Below are 18,792 nucleotides of genomic sequence, written 5' to 3' on the forward strand. Positions count from 1 at the left end.
TGTGATTGACTGCTGTTATATCTGGCAGATGTTACTTGTTCCATTAAAAAGAAAGTGTTTTTTTTGTTTTTTTTGTTTTGTTTTTCCCTCCCTCTTAGGTGGAACGTATTGGGTATTCAAGGAGCCTTACTTAGCCTCTTTGTGGAGCCAATTTACTTCTCTAGCATCATCTTGGGGAGTTTATATCATGGGGATCATCTATCCAGAGCCGTATACCAGAGGATAGCAGAGATAGAAGATCTACCACCTCTTTATACACTCAACAGACCTTTACTTAGTGGCAAGTATCTAATGGAGAAGGCCGTGCCGGTAACTAAGTCTGTTCCAGTAGCAATGTCATTTTGCAGTTCTCAGAACCTGGCAAATTATGTACTGTGAGTAAACTGCTTTCTGCTTGCAAGAGGGAAGTTATTGTCTAAACCTAACATAGATACTCAGAAATACCATAGCAAGGACCCTTCATGAGTTAAAAGATGGAAAGAACTGGCGTTTGAACCTTTGAATGCAGTTCCACGTGATTGCTGTCTGGAGCGTGCCCCAGCAATATGTGAGGCAAGTTGAAGGCCCCAGCGTAGTGAAATCTCATCCCACCCATGAAACAGTGTGTTAGCTCTCACTGTCACTTCTCTTGCCATTGCAGATATTTGTTGAACAGCCACGTCATTAATGAGTATGCCAAGATAGACACATTTGGTTCACAGTTTCTAGATCAATAGCCAACTTAAAATGGATGGAGAGAACATCTCAGCTGCCACTGGTTGTATTTTCTTTTTGTCATCAATCTCTGTTGGATGCAGCATTGGCTTTAATTAGCATGGCAGCCAACTTGTTTGCATGACCTAATGATCATAATATTTTAATTTCCACTTTGTAGGTTAGTGCACAAATGCTGCATTCAGATCCTGGTGGCACATTCTTTGAGAATATTTTTAATAGAGTATTAAATATATCTGACAGACAGCAATATGGCAAGCCCCAGCTGGTGTGGTTAGCAGTTGTCTTCTGCAGTTGCTGTTTAACATTTAAGTACTGTTCTTTGGCTTTGTACTGATCCTAGCTTCTAGTGGGGCAGGAATGATGGTCTTTGAATTAACAGGTCGTAATGTCTAATTGAGCTGTGATTTTCAAAGGAAAGTTCTGAACTGTCTTAAATTTTAAAACTGCTAGTTACAGTAATGCTGTGAAAGCTTTAAAACTGAAATCTCATATGCTCCCTCTCATTGTGTGCATTGCTTTGTTCTGTAGAGCTTGGCTTTTGGCATGTGTCTGTTTATTTTCCAGGAAAAAAAAAAGCTGAGTATTTTAAAGCATGTTTAAAGCTTGACATGAATTTTTAAGTTAGATTTAGGGAGGGAGTGAGGAAAAGAGCCTATTGAACAACCAGTATTTTAAATAAGAAAGATAATTAATAAGGATTCTCTGAACTAGGACATGTTAAAATGTTAACTAACGTATTTTTCCTTACATAAGCAAATAAGTAATAGTTACTACACTCACAGTACCAAATATTAAAGTGTTGTATGGGGGTTGTAGCTGATGTATGGGCTGTTTCTGCCTGATTTTGGGGAATTTTTATCAATTCTTCAAAGCAGCAGATTTGGGGTGGGATAGGAAGAGTTTGCTATTCTTTTCACATGGTATAATAGTACCTTGTTGTCTTAAAAATCATCTTTCTGCAATAATGGTATAATTTATTTCCATGAAATAATATCATCTATTTAAACAGTTCAGCCAGGACTTACTGGGCAGTAGAGGGAGTTCAGAAATGTTCTCAGCTCTTGAGTTTTCATGAAAATGCATATCTCAGAAATGTACAGAAGACTTGTTTGGGAGGTTGGGCAGAGAAGTGTGTTGATTAATTTTTCTTCTACTGGTTCAGTCTTGAAAGCTAGTCTTCTGACCCATGCTGTTGGATTCAGCTGGGGCATTTGTGTAGCTACCCATCTGCTCTTTGATTCACAGATTTTACGGTGCACTGCAGAAATACCTGTCCCCAATTCTACGTTCCTCCTGGTACCACACACACAACTCTGATCGTGACTACCAGAGGGATGAACTGAAAGAGAAATAGCTGTCTTTCCTCACTGTCTCAGCTGAGAACTGTTTAACTGAGAAAGTACTGTAAAAAATGGGGTTTTTCCTCTCATAAAACAAGTTTGATCTCTGCAGGGACAATTGCATTAAGACAAAGTCAGACTGAGTGATTGTTATCTACTGCTAAAAATTCTTTTCATCATCTTTCTTTCCTCGTAGATTTTCTACTTTGCCAGCAAGTTAAACGTGAACATGCATATCAGAGTAGCTGGTTTTTGGCTAGGGGATGCAGGAAACCCATATGTTGGTAGAAAACCCCCTCCCCATGCTGACTCTTGGAAGCCTTGGTTGCGGGACCCAGCCTTTCAGGATGTCTTTAGCACCACGGCACTGAGGGCACACGAGCTCTCCCTGAGAACTGGGCAGCTCACTTGAAGAGAAGACAGGTTGAATCTTCTGACTTTCTAGAGTAGTCTGAAAAGGGATCTCAATCAAATAGAATGAGGATGATTGTATAAATCAGCCAATAACACAGTGCCCGTCTACAGGGTAATCTGCACAGATGTTTTAGAGCCATTGTGGGAGGCAGGCATGAAGATTTTAAGCCGGGGTGGAAGTAGGGTGGCAGAGCTCAGCAAACCAGAGAATCGTCCCTTGAAAATCCTTGGGAGCAGAAGTCATTAAATATAGGAGAGCCCATTACATATAAACAACAAGCTCTTCATCACTGCAGGTAACTCGTGTAAACCCAGTTTCATCACAAGCTCTTCTTCACTGGAGGCAACTAGCGTGAACCAAATTTCATCAGGCGTCTGTCCTGTTCCTGCTGCTGGTAGGTGTGCTCAGATGCCCCTGCCCTGAGGGCTGATGGTATCTACTGGGTCTGTGACCACAAAGAAGACAGCAGGCTGGGCCCTGATCTGTTCTCTTGTCCGTCGTGGCTACTCAACCGTCTCCGAACCCTGCAGTAGCCTCTGCGTTTGTGGGCAATGCCTTTTTTCTTAGCTGTGATTATAATATTAAACAGGCAAAGTTTTCCCTATTTTGATGTCCAATCAGTTTATAGTTTCTTATGATTTAGTTTCTCTAGAGTTTTCCTGTCTTTTACCAGAGTATTGCCAGAAATTGCATTGTTGATGGTTTTGACCTGTTCCTTGTGGTGCTGCTGACATCTATTTCTTATTTTGGTTCTTGGATGAAACATCCTGGAGCAGTGTCACATCTGCTGATTATCTTGTCACCAGTGTAAAAACTGTCCAAGATCTTAAGGTATGATCCATCTAACGCAGTACTCTTTCCAACAGGTAGTTAGGCAGTGAAAAGTAGAAGGAAACAGTAATTGCATGGAGACCTTTCCATGTAAGGATCATCCCTTCCATTTTATAATCACATTTTTGAGCTAGTGAGATAGTGTGTCTTGACCTGATAGTCAAGATAAGGCAGCAGTACTGATTTATGTGGTGGCATCATGGTATTCTGTTCGGTTCCATGATCCTTCAATAAAAATTCCAAACAGTCACTTTGCTTCCTTTGATTCCTGTTGATCATTGACATGACCTTTTGGTAAAATTGAATATTAGAAGCTAGAACTCATTCCTGAATTCCAATATCCAGCTCCAGCTCCAGCACTCATTATGCAAAATTGCTTTGTTTTTCCTCGTATGTATTACCTAATATTTATCTGTGAGGAATTTCATCTGCCTTTTTATTGCCCAGTCACCCGATGTTGTGAACTTTTTTTTCTGCTACTCTGAAATTGCTTATTTACCTTCTTAAATAATTCAGTATCGTCAACAATCTTACTCCTTTTTTTTCCCCACATACACACTTTCCAGGTCTGCACAGAGCTTGAGGCTCTTCAGCTGTGTTGGCTCTTTCTAACAGAGGGTCTTTATCCAGGTTTCCTTAAGTCTGTTTTCAAGGTAGACGTTGAGCATGCAGGCCTTCTACTCCCTGGGCTCTCTTAAGAATTAGTTTTACACTGGCCACTTCCACTGTTCAGTTACTAAAGCAGTTTTTTGTTGAGTTGTTCCCAATATTGCTGTATTTACACCTGTGCCCAGTAGTGCGGTATCGTAGTTAGAATCATAGAATCATCTAAGTTGGAAGGGACCTTTAAGATCATCGATTCCAACCATTAATCTAACACTGCCAAAACCACCACTAAACCAGGGCCCTAAGCACCACATACACACATCTTTTAAATACCTCCCAGGATGGTGACTCAGCCACATCTTTGGGCAGCCTGTTCCAATGTTTGAAGACCCTTTCTGTGAATAAATTTTTCTTAATACCCAATCTAAACCTCCCCTGGCGCAACTTGAGGCCATTTCTTCTTGTCCTGTCCCCTGTTCCTTGGGAGAAGAGACCGACCCCCCCTGGCTACACCCTCCTTTCAGGGAGTTGGAGAGAGCCAGAAGGGCTCCCCTCAGCCTCCTTTTCTATAGGCTGAACACCCCCAGCTCCCTCAGCCTCTCCTCATAAGACTTGTGCTCCAGACCCCTCACCAGCTGCTTCTCTGGATTCGTTCCAGAATGTCACTGTCTCTCCTGTAGTGAAGGACCAAAACTAGACACAGTCCTCAAGATGAGGCCTCACCAGTGCTGAGTACAGGGACAATCACTTCCGTACTCCTGCTGGACACACTATTCCTGAAACAGGCCAGGATGCTGTTGGTTTTCTTGGCCACCTGGGCACACTGCTGGCTCATATTCAGCCTGCAGCCTTCCTGGTGGAGATGTCATGTTTATTGACTGGTAAATAAACATGGCACACCCTGGCACACCTCTGAACTTCTTAAAGATTGGAGTTGCATTGGCCACCTTTCATCCTGAAGACCTTGCATGGCTTCTGATGAGTGGTTATATACTGTGACTCCTGGTCCTGCTGCCTCTTCTTTAGTTTCCTCGAAGGTAGTTGAATATTGTCTGGGTCCCATAATTGGTGTTTTCTTACTTCATACACATATCCTGGAACTATTTTTACTGGCACCTCAATTTGAGATGGCTACTCTGGCATGTTGCCTGTGAAGAGGGGCTCCATCCTGGGAACCCACCCACCCTTTTCACAAAACATGGATCTGTCCTTTGTACACAAGAAGACTTCAATCACATGGCAAGAGTGGTTATTTTAAATGTTCATGCCTCAGCACTCCTCTGACTGCTGTCTGCATTTGCATTTATTTTTTTTTTAACAAAAATTAATCCTTCAGCAGAACCTTTGCTGATTTTTGTGGCTGTTTCCTTGGTACCTTTATTCTCCTGATCACATTGATGTTTTTTGGCTATCTTTTTTATATCTCCTTTTTAATGAAGCTTTTTTTGAGCTCTGTCCTCAATGAACTTTCAAGCAGCATTAGCACAAAGAGCTGTGACCTTTGCTTTTGCTTATTATAGTCCATTATAATAATATTCAACACTAAGTTCTGAGCGATATTTGCTAAATAAGTTATATAATTTTTCAAAGGAGAATAACATATTTTACTTTCTCTCCTAGCTTTCTCTCCCATTACTAGTTTGAGCTTGTTGTGCTATGTTCATGTCTACATTTTGAGGGGGGAGATATGATCCACCTAAAGTGTTACCAGACACTTTGCTTTTGAGATCACCTTTATTCCCTGTCCGTGCTACCCATGATCCACCTTTAGGGACTTCTTTGCCATCTCTCCAGGGTTCACACAGATAATTAAGCAGCTTAATAGGATGTTGTTACTTAAGATATTTGAAATTCTGAGTCTGGGGGGTTTTCTATTTGTTTAATTCATCAAAATAACCTAAGGAATGCAATTGTATGATTGCCATGGAAACGCAGTGCATGCTGGATCTTCAGCTTCCTCATCTTCCTTTGATTTGCTTGTGCAGGTGCTTGTGATGTCACAGCTGTTGGAGTAGCTGAGAGGGCAGGAGCTCAAGGAGCAAATGGTGTTTTGCAGTACTCCATGAACTGTATCTGACCACTGGACTTGTTCAGTTGCCTATGGAACAAAAGCAGAGGCAGTAGTATAGATATCGCTAAACTAAAGAAAAAATATGACCGACCCACTTGTCATGTGGTGGCAGTTTCTTAGCCCTCTTTCCTCAGTAGTTTTGGTAAAACCAATTTTTGATTAAGAGATTTGTCTACATGGGTCTGTTTCACATAAGCTTCACCAAAGCAGCCTGAATTTATATGCTTTTGGAGACTCAGAGTTGGGATGTGTTTTCTGTGCACCCCAAATTTACAATTTATTAGGTGTTTAGGTGCAAGCTTCATGTTGTGTGACTTATGGAGCAGCAGTATTTGCTCTGCAGTATTTGGACTTCAGTGGCACAGGCCATACACAGGCATTGTGCATGATCAGCTCCAGGTTTCAGAAGGTCTGGTGCATATGTTCATTGCCAGCCACTCAGAAGGATCGCAGAAGATGTGATGAGGACTTTTTGACTCTCGTCATAAAGCCCCATTCTTGCTGGGTCTCCCTCAGGTATTGTTTGCAGGATATTCCTGGTTGTACCTGCCACTGTCCACCCTGTACCTCTCAGAATCACAGAATCGTCATAGTTGGAAAGGATTTCTGACATCACTGAGTCCAACCATACACACACAGAAAAAACCCCTACAATCTCAGCCACTAGAGCAGGCCCTGAGTAAAATACCCAAGTGTGCTGGACAGTAGGGGAGGGCGGTGCTGTAGAGGCTGGTCTTGCTTCCTCACACCCCCTGCGTGGTCCTGGCCCAGGACCTCATGGCTTCTCTGTAGCTCCAGGGTGGCATGGGAGGAGTCGAGGCAGCAGCAAAAGTCCCGATGAAGGTGGGATTCAAACCCACACGTGCAGAGCATAATGGATGAGCAGTCCATTGCCTTCACCGCTTGGCCACCTCGTCCTGCCCCGTCTCTCTTTGTCTACCCTCCCAAGTTGCTCAGTGTGTGGATCCCACACCCCTGCTCACCAATTTTCAGATGAGTGGATGTAGATCCTGCAGATGATGTAGGTACCTCTATTTTATTTCAGCTCCTGAACACATCTTTCCTAAAACTCCTAACAAAAAAACCCAAAACAAACCAAACTTGGGTGCCTGAGGTTGGCTTAACTTTGTTTATTAGATTGTGTTTCAAGTATCAGCAAGAAATGCATCCTGCTGCAATGCTTATGCTGGTGAGGGGTCTGGAGCACAAGTCTTGTGAGGAGAGGCTGAGGGAGCTGGGGGTGTTCAGCCTGGAGAAAAGGAGGCTGAGGGGAGACCTTCTTGCTCTCTCCAACTCCCTGAAAGGAGGGTGTAGCCAGGGGGGGTCGGTCTCTTCTCCCAAGGAACAGGTGATGGGACAAGAGGAAATGGCCTCAAGTTGCACCAGGGGAAGTTTAGATTGGATATTAGGAAAAATGTTTACACTGAAGGGGTAGGAAGCTGGGGTATGTACATTGAAGCATTGGAACAGGCTGTCCAGGGAGGTGGCTGAGTCACTGTCCCGAGAGGTATTTAAAAGATGGGTAGACACAGTGCTTAGAGATATGGTTTAGTGATGTTTTTTGTCAATGTTAGGTTGATGATTGGACTAGATGGTCTGAAAGGTCCCTTCCAACCTAGACAATTTTATGATTCTCTGTTCAGTTTATACAAATTCATTAGATTTTATAAGGCATGTGACCTAGCTTGAAGTAGATTTGAAATAGGCTCTCACTGAGAGTTGCATTAAAGTAAAATGGAATCTTTACATATTAGAAAGAAAAAAAAATCCTCTGTTCGTTTGTTCTCTCCTGGTGAGACAACTGAGACATCTTAAAGGTAGAGTTTTGCTACCCCTGGAATGTCTGCAGGATCAAAAGTGATGTGCTCCTTAACTTTTCCATGGCACACACAACCCAAACTTGTAGCCCTGGCTACTCTTGAGAGCACCGAGCGCTGTCTTGTTGCACATGCAGGAGAAGAGTTGCACAGGGATGGCAGTGGTTGCCATGATCTTCAAGCATGGTGCTGCAGTCGTTATATACAGTGCAGCTCTGCAACGTTGGGGTGCCATGGGGGAATAAATCCTGCCCTAGGCAGCCCAGGCAGGCAGCTGGCCTTGCTTCACACTTGGATTAGACTTTTGGTAGCTTTGCTTCCCCGTCAGTAGAGATGAAGCCTTATTTCACAGGTGTCACACAATTCAACATCTGAGCAAAATGATCCGTGTCCTCTTGAGTCATGCGGTTCAGCATTTCTGGGCACTGTAAGTAGCAACAGACATGTAGAGTGGGGAGGCAGCTGAAACACAGCCGAATTTATGCTGAAAGACTCTGCCAGCTTTGGCTTTCTGTGGAGGACACCGAGGATGGGCCTCACGTTGTGAGCATCACTGCTGCTGCCTGTGCGAGTCATACCATGCCCTGGCATAGTCTGTAAGAAGGAGGACATAGATGGGTAGCTTTCAATGAAACATGCTTGACAGCTACTGAAATATAGGCAAGGCATCCTGCCACCTCATACCACTGCTCCAACTTAACTCCATTTTTGTGAGGGAAAGTGAAAAAACGCATTGTAGGCACTTCTAAATAAGCATGATCTCTCTGAAAGAGACTGCAGTCCAAGGTTGTTAGCTCAATTCTGTGTGTTGAAAGATGACCAAAGATGACCATGGTTCCACATCTGTTTTGGCATGAGGTAAGCAACATGCACCTAAATTTTTACAACAGAGTGAAAGGAATTAATTGGAGAGTTATAACTGTCAAAACCTCACAGTATCTGCTCTTTCCTCCACTTGGGTTGTCCTGTGACTGTGAGCTCTGAGAGCAGCAGTTTCTTGTGCAGGAGCAGAACAACTTTTTTTCCACTTCATAATTATTTGCAGTTTAATAATTAGCTCATTGATTTGCCCTGTAAGCAAGACCAGATCCTCCTGAGATGGATGTGGCAAGGCGCTCACATGACTGTCCCCATGGACCCTGAGCACAGACCTCTCCATGATCCCCTCCCCTGAAGAGACTGGTTCCTCACAGCCTCAGCAATGCATGCTTGCCTGCTAGGAAGGACAGAAGGAGAGAACACTTTAGCCAGGATGAGAGTGAGGTGTTGTGGTGGTGCAACCCCACCCCACCTTAGGCCACTCGGTGCTTGGCATGATTTCCCCCGGCCTGGGCCACGTAGCAGCCTCACGTAAATCAGGCATGAATTGTGAAAGGCAACAGAGCAGAATGTTACAGCAACCCCTTAACACACCTGGTTCCTGCATGGAAATGGTAATCGATCACCCCCTGACAGTACCTGGATCGTGGCGCAAAGGAAGTGATACCAGAACTTCTAGATCTAGCAAGTTCTGGGCCTGTGCAACTGGTGGAAAGTACCAGAGTATCCCATTGTCTGAGTTGGGCCAGAAAAATACCTGATGAAAGTCAATTATCCCAGTCCCTACAAATAGTGACTCTAGTGAGCTATTTAGAGCTCTCCTGGATGGTGGCAGATTGTGACCAGAATCTCCCCTGCGTTGGGAGCTGCTCAGGCACCTCGAGGCTTGAGGGACCAGGGTGAGTCAACCTTCTCAAGGCTCAATTATCACCCATTGAGAAATGCTGATGCATTGTGTTTACTTTAAACATGAGAAGAGGGAAATTTTAACAATAGGTTAGTGTCGGTCACCTCTCTACCCATCTATGTGTCTGAATATATGCATTAGCCTTCACGAGTGTGGGTGTCTACGTATGTTACTGGATCCAAATATTTCTCTGTGTGTGTAGCTGAAAAGGGCACCCGTCAGCCCTCTGGAGTTGCAAAGGGACTTTGGTCCCAGTAGTTATGGACTCGGGTGGTGAGTGTGCAGCTCCTTGAATGGTGTGTGTTTTCTATTTACAAACATGTACATACACATATTTTGATTTAGGATGCAGTCTAGTAAGTTAGTGTGAGTCTTGTAATTCTTGAATCTGCAACTAAGTTGCTGTTTTAATTATAACATATTCTAATGAATTGCCTTGTTAATCCTTAAATTGGCTAGTGATTAAGTGCTGCTAAAATTCAACCTTTTGTTCTACCTCCAACCATTAACAAGTCTTAAATTGTTGCTGAATCATAACTGTGTCAAATATTTTAATCTGCAATGGATGTGCATGGTGATATCTCGGAGCTGGTGAAAAATCTGCAGGAGAATAGCCTTGGAATAAAAGATCCGCTTGTAAGACTGCTTAGCAATGTGATTTCAGTAGCTCTACTGCATCGCCTGCTCTCCAGTAAAAACAAAAATCAGGAGTTAGTATTTACTGTTGCCGTTAAACATCACTTTTCTTTCAGGTATCAGCAACGCAGAAGCCCGTCAACCAGGGAAAGCGCCGAACTTCAGTGTGAACTGGACAGTAGGAGACATGGGTCTGGAAGTGATTAATGCTACAACGGGCAAGGATGAAATGGGTCGTGCATCTCGCCTTTGTAAGCATGCTTTTTACAGCCGCTGGATGCGTATTCATGCAAAGGTATATCCTCCAGAGCGCTAGCTTTTCCAGTTCTTAATCCTCAATGGAATATGTATGTGTGCCGATTGCTTTATTCAGAAGACCCTTTCTGATCCTATTTTAAGATGAGCCTGATGTTAACTATTGCTCCATGTAGTAATGGAAAAGAGCTATGCATTTGTTTAGCTTATTCTTCAATTTGATGATGACTGGTCCAAAAGGAATGCTAGGTTCAAATAATCCTTGGTTTATAGCTAAGTAAATAGAGGGTGCTATCTCCTTTGAGCTTGCCTTCTCGTTTTAATTTATTTGGAAGGATAATCCCAGTTCCACTGCAGTTAACCCACTGAGCTTTCACCCTGTTCCTCTCAGAAAAAGTGTCCATTGGGGGTTTTCTCATGTCTAGATGCCTTCTGCTGAAGGAAGCTGCTAATGCAGACAAAGCAGAGGGCTTTGTGAGGCCCGTCCCAGCGGTGCCTCTGCCAGGACGGGGTGCCACCAAAGGGCTCGCTTTGCCAGCAGCAGAGGGGTCAGCTGGGTGGGGAGCTGGGATGGCCTGTGTACTCATCTGCCCCTGCCTGAACGTTTGATTTAGTAGTTAATTACTCTATTTTAATAATAGTCATTTTAATAACTCCGTAACTCTCAAACTGTTTGGCTTAATAGCTTATTGTCTCTCTTCTTCTCTTGCCTTTAATCCACACAGCTTTCCTCCAGCTTGCGCTCAAAGATCCATCCATTGGGGGTTTTCTCATGTCTAGATGCCTTCTGCTGAAGGAAGCTGCTAATGCAGACAAAGCAGAGGGCTTTGTGAGGCCCGTCCCAGCGGTGCCTCTGCCAGGACGGGGTGCCACCAAAGGGCTCGCTTTGCCAGCAGCAGAGGGGTCAGCTGGGTGGGGAGCAGTACTGTGTACTCATCTGCCCCTGCCTGAACGTTTGGGATGGCCTGTGTACTCATCTGCCCCTGCCTGAACGTTTGATTTAGTAGTTAATTACTCTATTTTAATAATAGTCGTTTTAATAACTCTCAAACTGTTTGGCTTAATAGCTTATTGTCTCTCTTCTTCTCTTGCCTTTAATCCACACAGCTTTCCTCCAGCTTGCGCTCAAAGATCCTCAAGCCTAACGTGTACCACGAAACCAAGCAAGGAGCCACTGAGTATCAAACTGCCAAAGAGTGTTTGTTTAAAGCATTCCTGAAGGCAGGACTTGGAGCCTGGGTGGAGAAGCCCATAGAACAGGATCAGTTTTCTCTCACCATCTAATTCACAGACTACGCATCACTTGGGAAAGGGGGTTGTTCTGGAAATTCCTGGTGTCCAGCATTGCTTTCTGGCATCTCCACGGCTGTCAAAACATCTTTTTACTGTTTGGAGTTGGGCTTTTTCCCCTCTGTTTTTTTTTGTTTTTTTTTTTAAACTTCATAGTAACTGTTTCTGTTTTGCCTAAGTATTGAATCTCAATGATCTGACACATAATTGTATATTTTGTTATGGGAAAGTAATTTCTGGTGTATTTCTAGAAATACTTTTACTGTAGAAAACTTGCAGTAAGGCTGTCCTTACAGTATACAATGACTCATTTTTTTCTGGGTTAAAATAACTCCTTTTTTATTTCAATGTCATCAAGTGCATGAAGAAATGAAAGTTTCTCTAGGTTTTCACCACACAATTTTAGGAAGTAGCTTAATATTTTTAAAAGAAAATAGGTGACAAAGCTGATTCTACTCCTCTGTTGACTTGTTTTTGAACTGCAGATATTTCTAGCGTATAGACCACAGAGCCAGAATGGAGTCTGGACAGCTAGTTTTTCCCCACTTCCTTGCTCTTTAAAACCAGCTGCTGAAAATTTCATGTCTTTGATGTATGTATTTATTAGTCTGTGACCCAGTTTTTAACATGCAGCTTTTTATTCTGTTTTTAAAAATACATTTACCTCCCATATACACACATTGTGAAGTCTTTGGGTTTTTTACCATTGTAAACTGGAAACAGCAAAATAATTATTTATAGGTTAGTCTATAACGTGCAGGAACCTTGTTTAGAAGTAGGTGATTTGTATATCCCAAGAACTCATCACAACACAATTGTAACTGTAACAGTAATATGACTGTTCAAAAAAAAATTGCTCATTTTAAGGGCACTAAGCCTGAATTGCTAAAAACAGTCACTTGCTGGGTATTAACTGCTCTCCTCTTGAAGAAATGAAAAGCTCTTGTACAGACAAAAAGTTGTTAAAACTTCTTTCCTGTGAGTTATATCTGCTCTCACCCAAGCTGTTGTGTCTCTGAGATTTCATTGCCTTTTGGCTTTACACGTGTGATGGTCTTCATGCAGCTAATTAGGTAAGTTGCACTCAAATGTGCTTTCATGTGCTTTGACGATTACTTAGAAAGGTGGTTTTCCTGAACGGGTAGACGCTTCTATTTTATGTAAAAATGTAAGATAGAAAGGAAATATTGTGAGATCGGTTTGATTAACTAATGTGTAGAGGGCACTTTTAAAAACTCTTCTTAGTACATAACGTTTAGGAGCAGATGAGACAATGTCCCGTATTGCTTCACTGCTCACATGGAATGCATCCAAACACATCCCTCAGCTCTTGCCTATCCAGGTATCACTTGTGCTTTCCAAAGAACATCTCAGAGATCCTCTCTGTTCCCTTTGCAAACGATGAAGGTGATGTTTTGTGACATGGAAGTTGTCCTGACAAAATCGAATCGGTGCACCGCTGCTCCAGCTTGTTGGTTCCTGTCCCTCAGCTCCACCACCCCTTGCCTGTGCTGTACAGAACATCAGATCAGAGGGCTGGTCCGTGCTTTGAAGTCAAGGGTTACTTTTAGACCCACGTTGGGTCAGAGATCTAGTTTACAGTTGTGCTGTGGAGGCAGTGGAGCAGAGCGTGGAAGTCCCTTTAGCCAGCTTGATGGCCATAGCCTGTGTGTCATGAAGCTGTGACTGGAGTTACCATACCTCAGTGCCAGCATCTTTGAGGGGGGTTAGCAAACATTTAGGGTGTTTGAGACTTTGATGTAAAACCATTTCTGGCCAATCATGAATGCCAAGGAGAAGTGCTGCTTCATTATTGCTCAAGCAGGAACCTGTTTTCAACTCCAAAAAATGATCAAGCCTGAAAATCACTTGTGCATTAGTTGCAAACCTCTGGGTTAGTGTCTTGGAAGTAAGGCATTGAGGTACAAACAATGCATTTTTGGCAATATTATGGATATAGCAAGTACTGCTGTGGGAAGGTGGGCAATTCTGCAGCCGAGTTGATCTCCCTGGAAAAGAGTGTGATGCTTCCAGGTGTTACTGCCTCTTTGAGACACTGGGGGAACCAATGTTGCAAGCTGCAAGAGACAGGCTGTGTTAATTCAGCTTTGTTGGTGACTTAAGCCATCCTGTCTGCTTCTTATTAAAACCAAGAGTGCTCCCATCACCTCTGCCAGCCCAACAGTGCTTTTGCAGTCGTCATCTGGCTGAGGCTTAGGCTGACCTATTCTAAAACTAAAAGGAATTTAATTGTACGTGGTCAGATTTGGCAAACAGTCAGGCTTCTGCCTTTGAGATCAACCTTGTCTTGTTCACGTTGCAGAAGTTCTGCTGTGGCTGCAGTTGAGTACGTGTGTACCTTTCTGCAGGATCAAGGGAAAGCTGGTTGCACCATGTGCATTTTCTTGAGATAATTACTGCAGTTAGATGAAATGCACATTTTTGAGGTGCTCAGTCAATTGATAAATGAAGTCTGTTGAGAATTTACAGCAAGTTATTTTTATCCATCTTTCTGAAGTGCTCATTCAAAAGTTGGTGTCTCTCTGGATTTCTTTGACAAATGGGTAAGTGTTAGCTCAAACTATTTTTTTTATGAAGTCAGAAATATAAGCAATATATTTAAGTATTATTATAGACATAGTTTTTTAAGCTGTTCAAATGAATGATTAAAATTAAACTGTAAAGGAAATATGTTCCATGCCAAAACCTTTTGATGAAGGAATGGTGTCAGGTTACTTATGAGGAATAAGTTTTCTTGTTTATAATTCTGGGATTTTAAAAAGTAAGAAGTTTTCCAGGGTTGTATGCAATCCATATCTGTCCTCTGGGAGTCAATAAAATACTGCTTGGCTTCCTTCACTCGCTTGTTCCTTTTTGTGCAGTTAATACGTGGAAAGAAGTTGGGAGGCAGAGCTGTGATTGCTGATGCTCCCACATTCCTCACGAATCACCGTCACTGGGTGAGAATGGATAGTGATGTGTGTAATTTGGAGCGACTGCACCAGAGGAGACACCTCGGCTTCCAGTAGCTCCCGAGTGCCGTGGCTGACCTTTCCTTGGGGGCTGCAAGTCCCCCGGGCAGGCTGGGGGCTGAGGGCTTCTGTCTGAAAAGCATGGGCTGGGTGGGTGGGAGCTGGGACAGTCCTGCACAGGACTTGCAGTGCTGCTCTGGGAACTGCTTCAGCTCTTTTAATTATTTGGTTTTTTTCCTTATTTTTGATTGAATATGAGTGTCTGTCTCAGGATCTTCATAGGATTTAAAGAGTAACGACTTTAATACTCATGAATACTTGAAATCTAATTTAAGGTGTTTTTCTCCAGGTGAGAGTCTAACTAGAATAAAGTTTGTAGGTTAGCAAAGTAGATAATTATAAATGCAGATGTTTGAAATATATATATGTTCTGCAGGATTGTTTTAAGAAAATTTGGGCCTAAAGGTTAACACTTGAAAACCGGTTACGGCTGTACTCAGGAACTGGTGATAACTGTAGGTTATTTCTTATTGCTTTTACGTGAAGTGTACCGTGTGTAGGAGTTTGTTAGCGACTGTTCTCCCCCAGCGTGGTGGATGTCCACGTAGCTCTCGTGCTTGCTCTGCCTCCTTCCCCTGTGTAGCTGGTGGTGGTAACCATGACCCTGTGTGCTCGGCAGTGCCCAGCGGCGGGGCTTCTGTACAGGTGGCCGTTTTGATCTCATCTTTGAGGAATCTTTTCCTGACTGGTTACTGCGTAGGAAACTCAGGAGTAGATCTTTGTGTGCTATTACTCTGTACATTGTCTAAATCTAAAATAACTTCCAGTTGAAAGTCCAAGGATCTCAGAGCCAGTGTTGCATTTCATCAGTCCAGTTCTGTGATATCCGGGAGTGCCATCTGCCCAAGGGAAAAAAAACAGATTTCATCCTGCTCTCTCAGTGAAAACATGCATGAAATAAAGCTGCTTGTTCAGAGTGGTTGGCAGCACGAAGCAGAACACGTGTCTCATGGAAGAGTAGTGCTGCTTTTTGAAACCAGGCTGTCTCTTTAAAAAAAAAAAGGCCAACCAGAAACTGAGAATCAATTTTAAGAATTGCGCAGCTGTGGTCACCACGTAATTGAGATTTCTTTTTAAAAGTGTCAGTGGTTTTCTAAATAGCTAAAATTGTTCTTGCCATTTCTTAAATTTAACTTTAATGCTTGGAAGAGTCACAGTTGCAGAGAAGCTGCACTTTGAATTCTTTGCATTTTTATCATCATAAATTATCCACTGTGAAAATTATCCCAAAGTTTATTGAAAAGGAGGAAGAACTGCAATTCAGGTACACAGAAGAAAAATGTCTACTGTTACTTAAAACCTAAAACTCCACAGAAATAAAATGTATAAAACACAACTATCCTGTCTCAGAATCGCCATGTGTTTTTTATTTTTATTTTTTGTAATACCAAGTGATTTCAGTTGAGTTTAGAAGGTTGCATCTTCCCTTGGCACGCTCCTATTTGGAGAGGAGTTGACATTTGTCCCAGGGTTACCTAGAGCTAACAGAGGCAGAGGTTTTGACGGGGACATGAGGTGGGTTTTGGAAGGGACCCCAGACTCAGAAGTGTGGGGCTGGGAGGGGGCTGATGCAGGGGGAGGTCCCTGCTGCACCCCAGTATGGTGGCCTGGGTTCGGTCCCTGTCCTGCTGGTGGCTCTGTGGAGGCCACCGTTGGCTCAGTCTGATGTGCTGTTGCTGAGTCAGCATCTGACTGAAGCAGGAGGAGGAAAACAGAAATTGAAATCGCTTCTTTCTCTAGTTCCTAAAGCAGAAATGATGGCATGGGGTGGGATTTCTGCTCCCTCCTGCTCTCCTCTGGTTAGGCCTTTGGGCAGGAGATGGAGAACATGGGCCAAACAAATTGTCCGCTTGGCAGCAGGAGCTCTCCAGCTTTCCCAGACGTGTCCCAGCACAGGTGGGCCCCAGCTGTGTGTAAATCTGAGGCTTTTAGGGTGCATCAGCCTTGCTGCTGTTCCTTTATGGAAACAACTGGGTCCAGAGTATTTGCAACAATTCTGGATTGACCTCCAAGGAGGAAGGCTGGTGGGTCTGTGGCAGGCAGGTCAGATGTTTACAACCACAGGGTGTGTGGTGTGTCATCACTAGGCAGATGTTTGTCCCTAGAACACACCCAGGTGGATACAACTCTGGTGCAGTTTTCCCCAGGTGTATCTGCTGGCATCACAGGCCTCAGCTCTTACACGGCGGCTGATTAAACTGCTGCTGTCGTCGTTTCTGTGGAGCTGGTTGTGGTAGGAACAGCGCAGGCTGATGGGGGCTGCAGGAAAACGAGCTGTGGCTGAAGCCCTGAACCTGTCAGAGCTCGTGGAGAGCAGATAGAAGGCAGATGGTTTCTCCTTGGATCATGTCAACATACAGGGGTTTTCAGAACCTTTGCAGCTGGAGGGCTGCCCCGCTGGCTGCTAAAAAATGGGCTGTTAATTGTGCCAACATCATGTGCAGGAATGAGTTTTATGAGTTGTTATGTTTTGTTTTCTTCAATCATTCCAGAAAAGCGGAATTCAGAGCCGTGCTTTCTGTGGGTACCGTGGGCAGCCCCCCTCAGCAGGGATAATGACTTAAAGAATTGATGTTCTCTGGTGGGAAAGATTCACACTCAAGGCCACTGCAGTGTTTTTTATGTTTTTAATATCTTCGTCATTATCATACCAATATCTTTTTTTGTTGTAATTTGGCTGAGGCGCCTTTTAACAAATTTAAGATCAAATGTGTGTGTGAATATATATTTATATATATTTATATATATTTATATATATTTATATATATTTATATATATTTATATATATTTATATATATTTATATATATTTATATATATTTATATATATTTATATATATTTATATATATTTATATATATTTATATATATTTATATATATTTATATATATTTATATATATTTATATATATTGATATATATTGCTGTATATTATTTGCATTAAGCAGTTATTCTTCCCCAGTCTTTCTGTGTGATAGTGTGACTACATTATCTTTTATCTACCTGGTGTAAGGATATTAAAGAACACTCTCAGATGCTGTCCTTAACACTTATTTTCTCCATTCATAATCACAATTTTGAAGACAAAAACCTTGATTTACCTCTGGTTTGTTGCTTTCCTTACAGCACAGTTGTTCCTCTCTCAGTGTCACCACCGAAGCACAACCTATCAGTTGATTATTCTAAGTAATGACTGTTTTGCATACTACCTTGCTTTGTTTAATGTTTGTACAGAGATTTGAAAATATAAAGAGCTATATCATTGCTAAGTTTCATCATTGTTTTTGTATATTGGTATCAGTAGTAGTGGCACCGAAAAAATACGTGAGATGTCACAAAATACTGTGCATGTCCTTAAAATGGTGGTTTTGGTTACATCCTGAAGAGCTAGTGAGGAAGTAAGCTGAGGGTGTGTTTCTGGAGCTGCCAACTTCATCTCTGAAATGGCAGCTTTTGCAAAGAGGGAGGAAGAGGAGGAGGGAGGGAGGGATCGCACGCTTCAGAGCACGGGGCACTGCCTCACGGAGGGGTTGGGAGTGCCCGGGGTTCATGGGCGCCGGGGGCTGGCAATGGGAAGATGCGGAGGTGGGAGCTGCCCTCCTTGCCCCTGGGACACCGACCCACTGCCCGAGCGCTGTGAGGAGAGTGGCACGTGGTGCTGCTGCTGGACAGAGTGGCAAAAAAATACGTGATGGGTCTGCAGGTCCTGTGTTCGACCCATGGCCTGCGGGCGGGGGAAGGGAGGGCTGTACATCTGCTGCTGCTTTTGGAAAAATGGTGTTTTGCCGTTGTTTACTCACATCCCAAATGGATGCGTCCCTGATTTCTAGGGACTTGTCCGTGTTTGCCAGGGTTTTCATCTGAGCATGCCATCGGGTTTGGATCCTGCATGTGGTCACAGCTTTGAGCCCCGCTGCTGGGTGAGCCCATGGGGTGCCAGCACTGCCACCACCTGGGGTGGGAACCCAGCTCCCCAGCGCTGGGGACAGCAAAATCCCAACCATCTGGTGCTCAGCCTTAGTTGGCACCTGGCCTGGCAAAGCAGGAGAGCCTGGTCCTA

At 43.3% G+C, this 18,792-nt stretch overlaps 1 protein-coding gene across 4 annotated transcripts in view; it reads left to right on the forward strand.

Moving 5' to 3' along the window:
• The window catches only part of ADARB1 (adenosine deaminase, RNA-specific, B1), a 65,489-nt gene extending 50,929 nt beyond the window's left edge, over nt 1-14,560 (forward strand). For 3 of the 4 annotated variants that reach the window (XM_014949223.1, XM_014949222.1, XM_014949224.1), the window contains 3 exons: nt 99-280; nt 10,276-10,454; nt 11,522-14,560. In XM_014949223.1, the coding sequence (XP_014804709.1) occupies nt 99-280; nt 10,276-10,454; nt 11,522-11,698 (538 nt within the window). In that variant the 3' untranslated portion in view covers nt 11,699-14,560. The remainder of the gene's footprint in view (nt 1-98; nt 281-10,275; nt 10,455-11,521) is intronic. The other variant, XM_014949225.1, reaches the window with a different exon arrangement.
• The last annotated feature ends 4,232 nt before the right edge of the window (nt 14,561-18,792 follow it).

Source organism: Calidris pugnax, unplaced genomic scaffold, assembly GCF_001431845.1.
Source record: "Calidris pugnax isolate Ruff unplaced genomic scaffold, ASM143184v1 scaffold75, whole genome shotgun sequence".
Taxonomy (NCBI): Eukaryota; Metazoa; Chordata; class Aves; order Charadriiformes; family Scolopacidae; genus Calidris; species Calidris pugnax.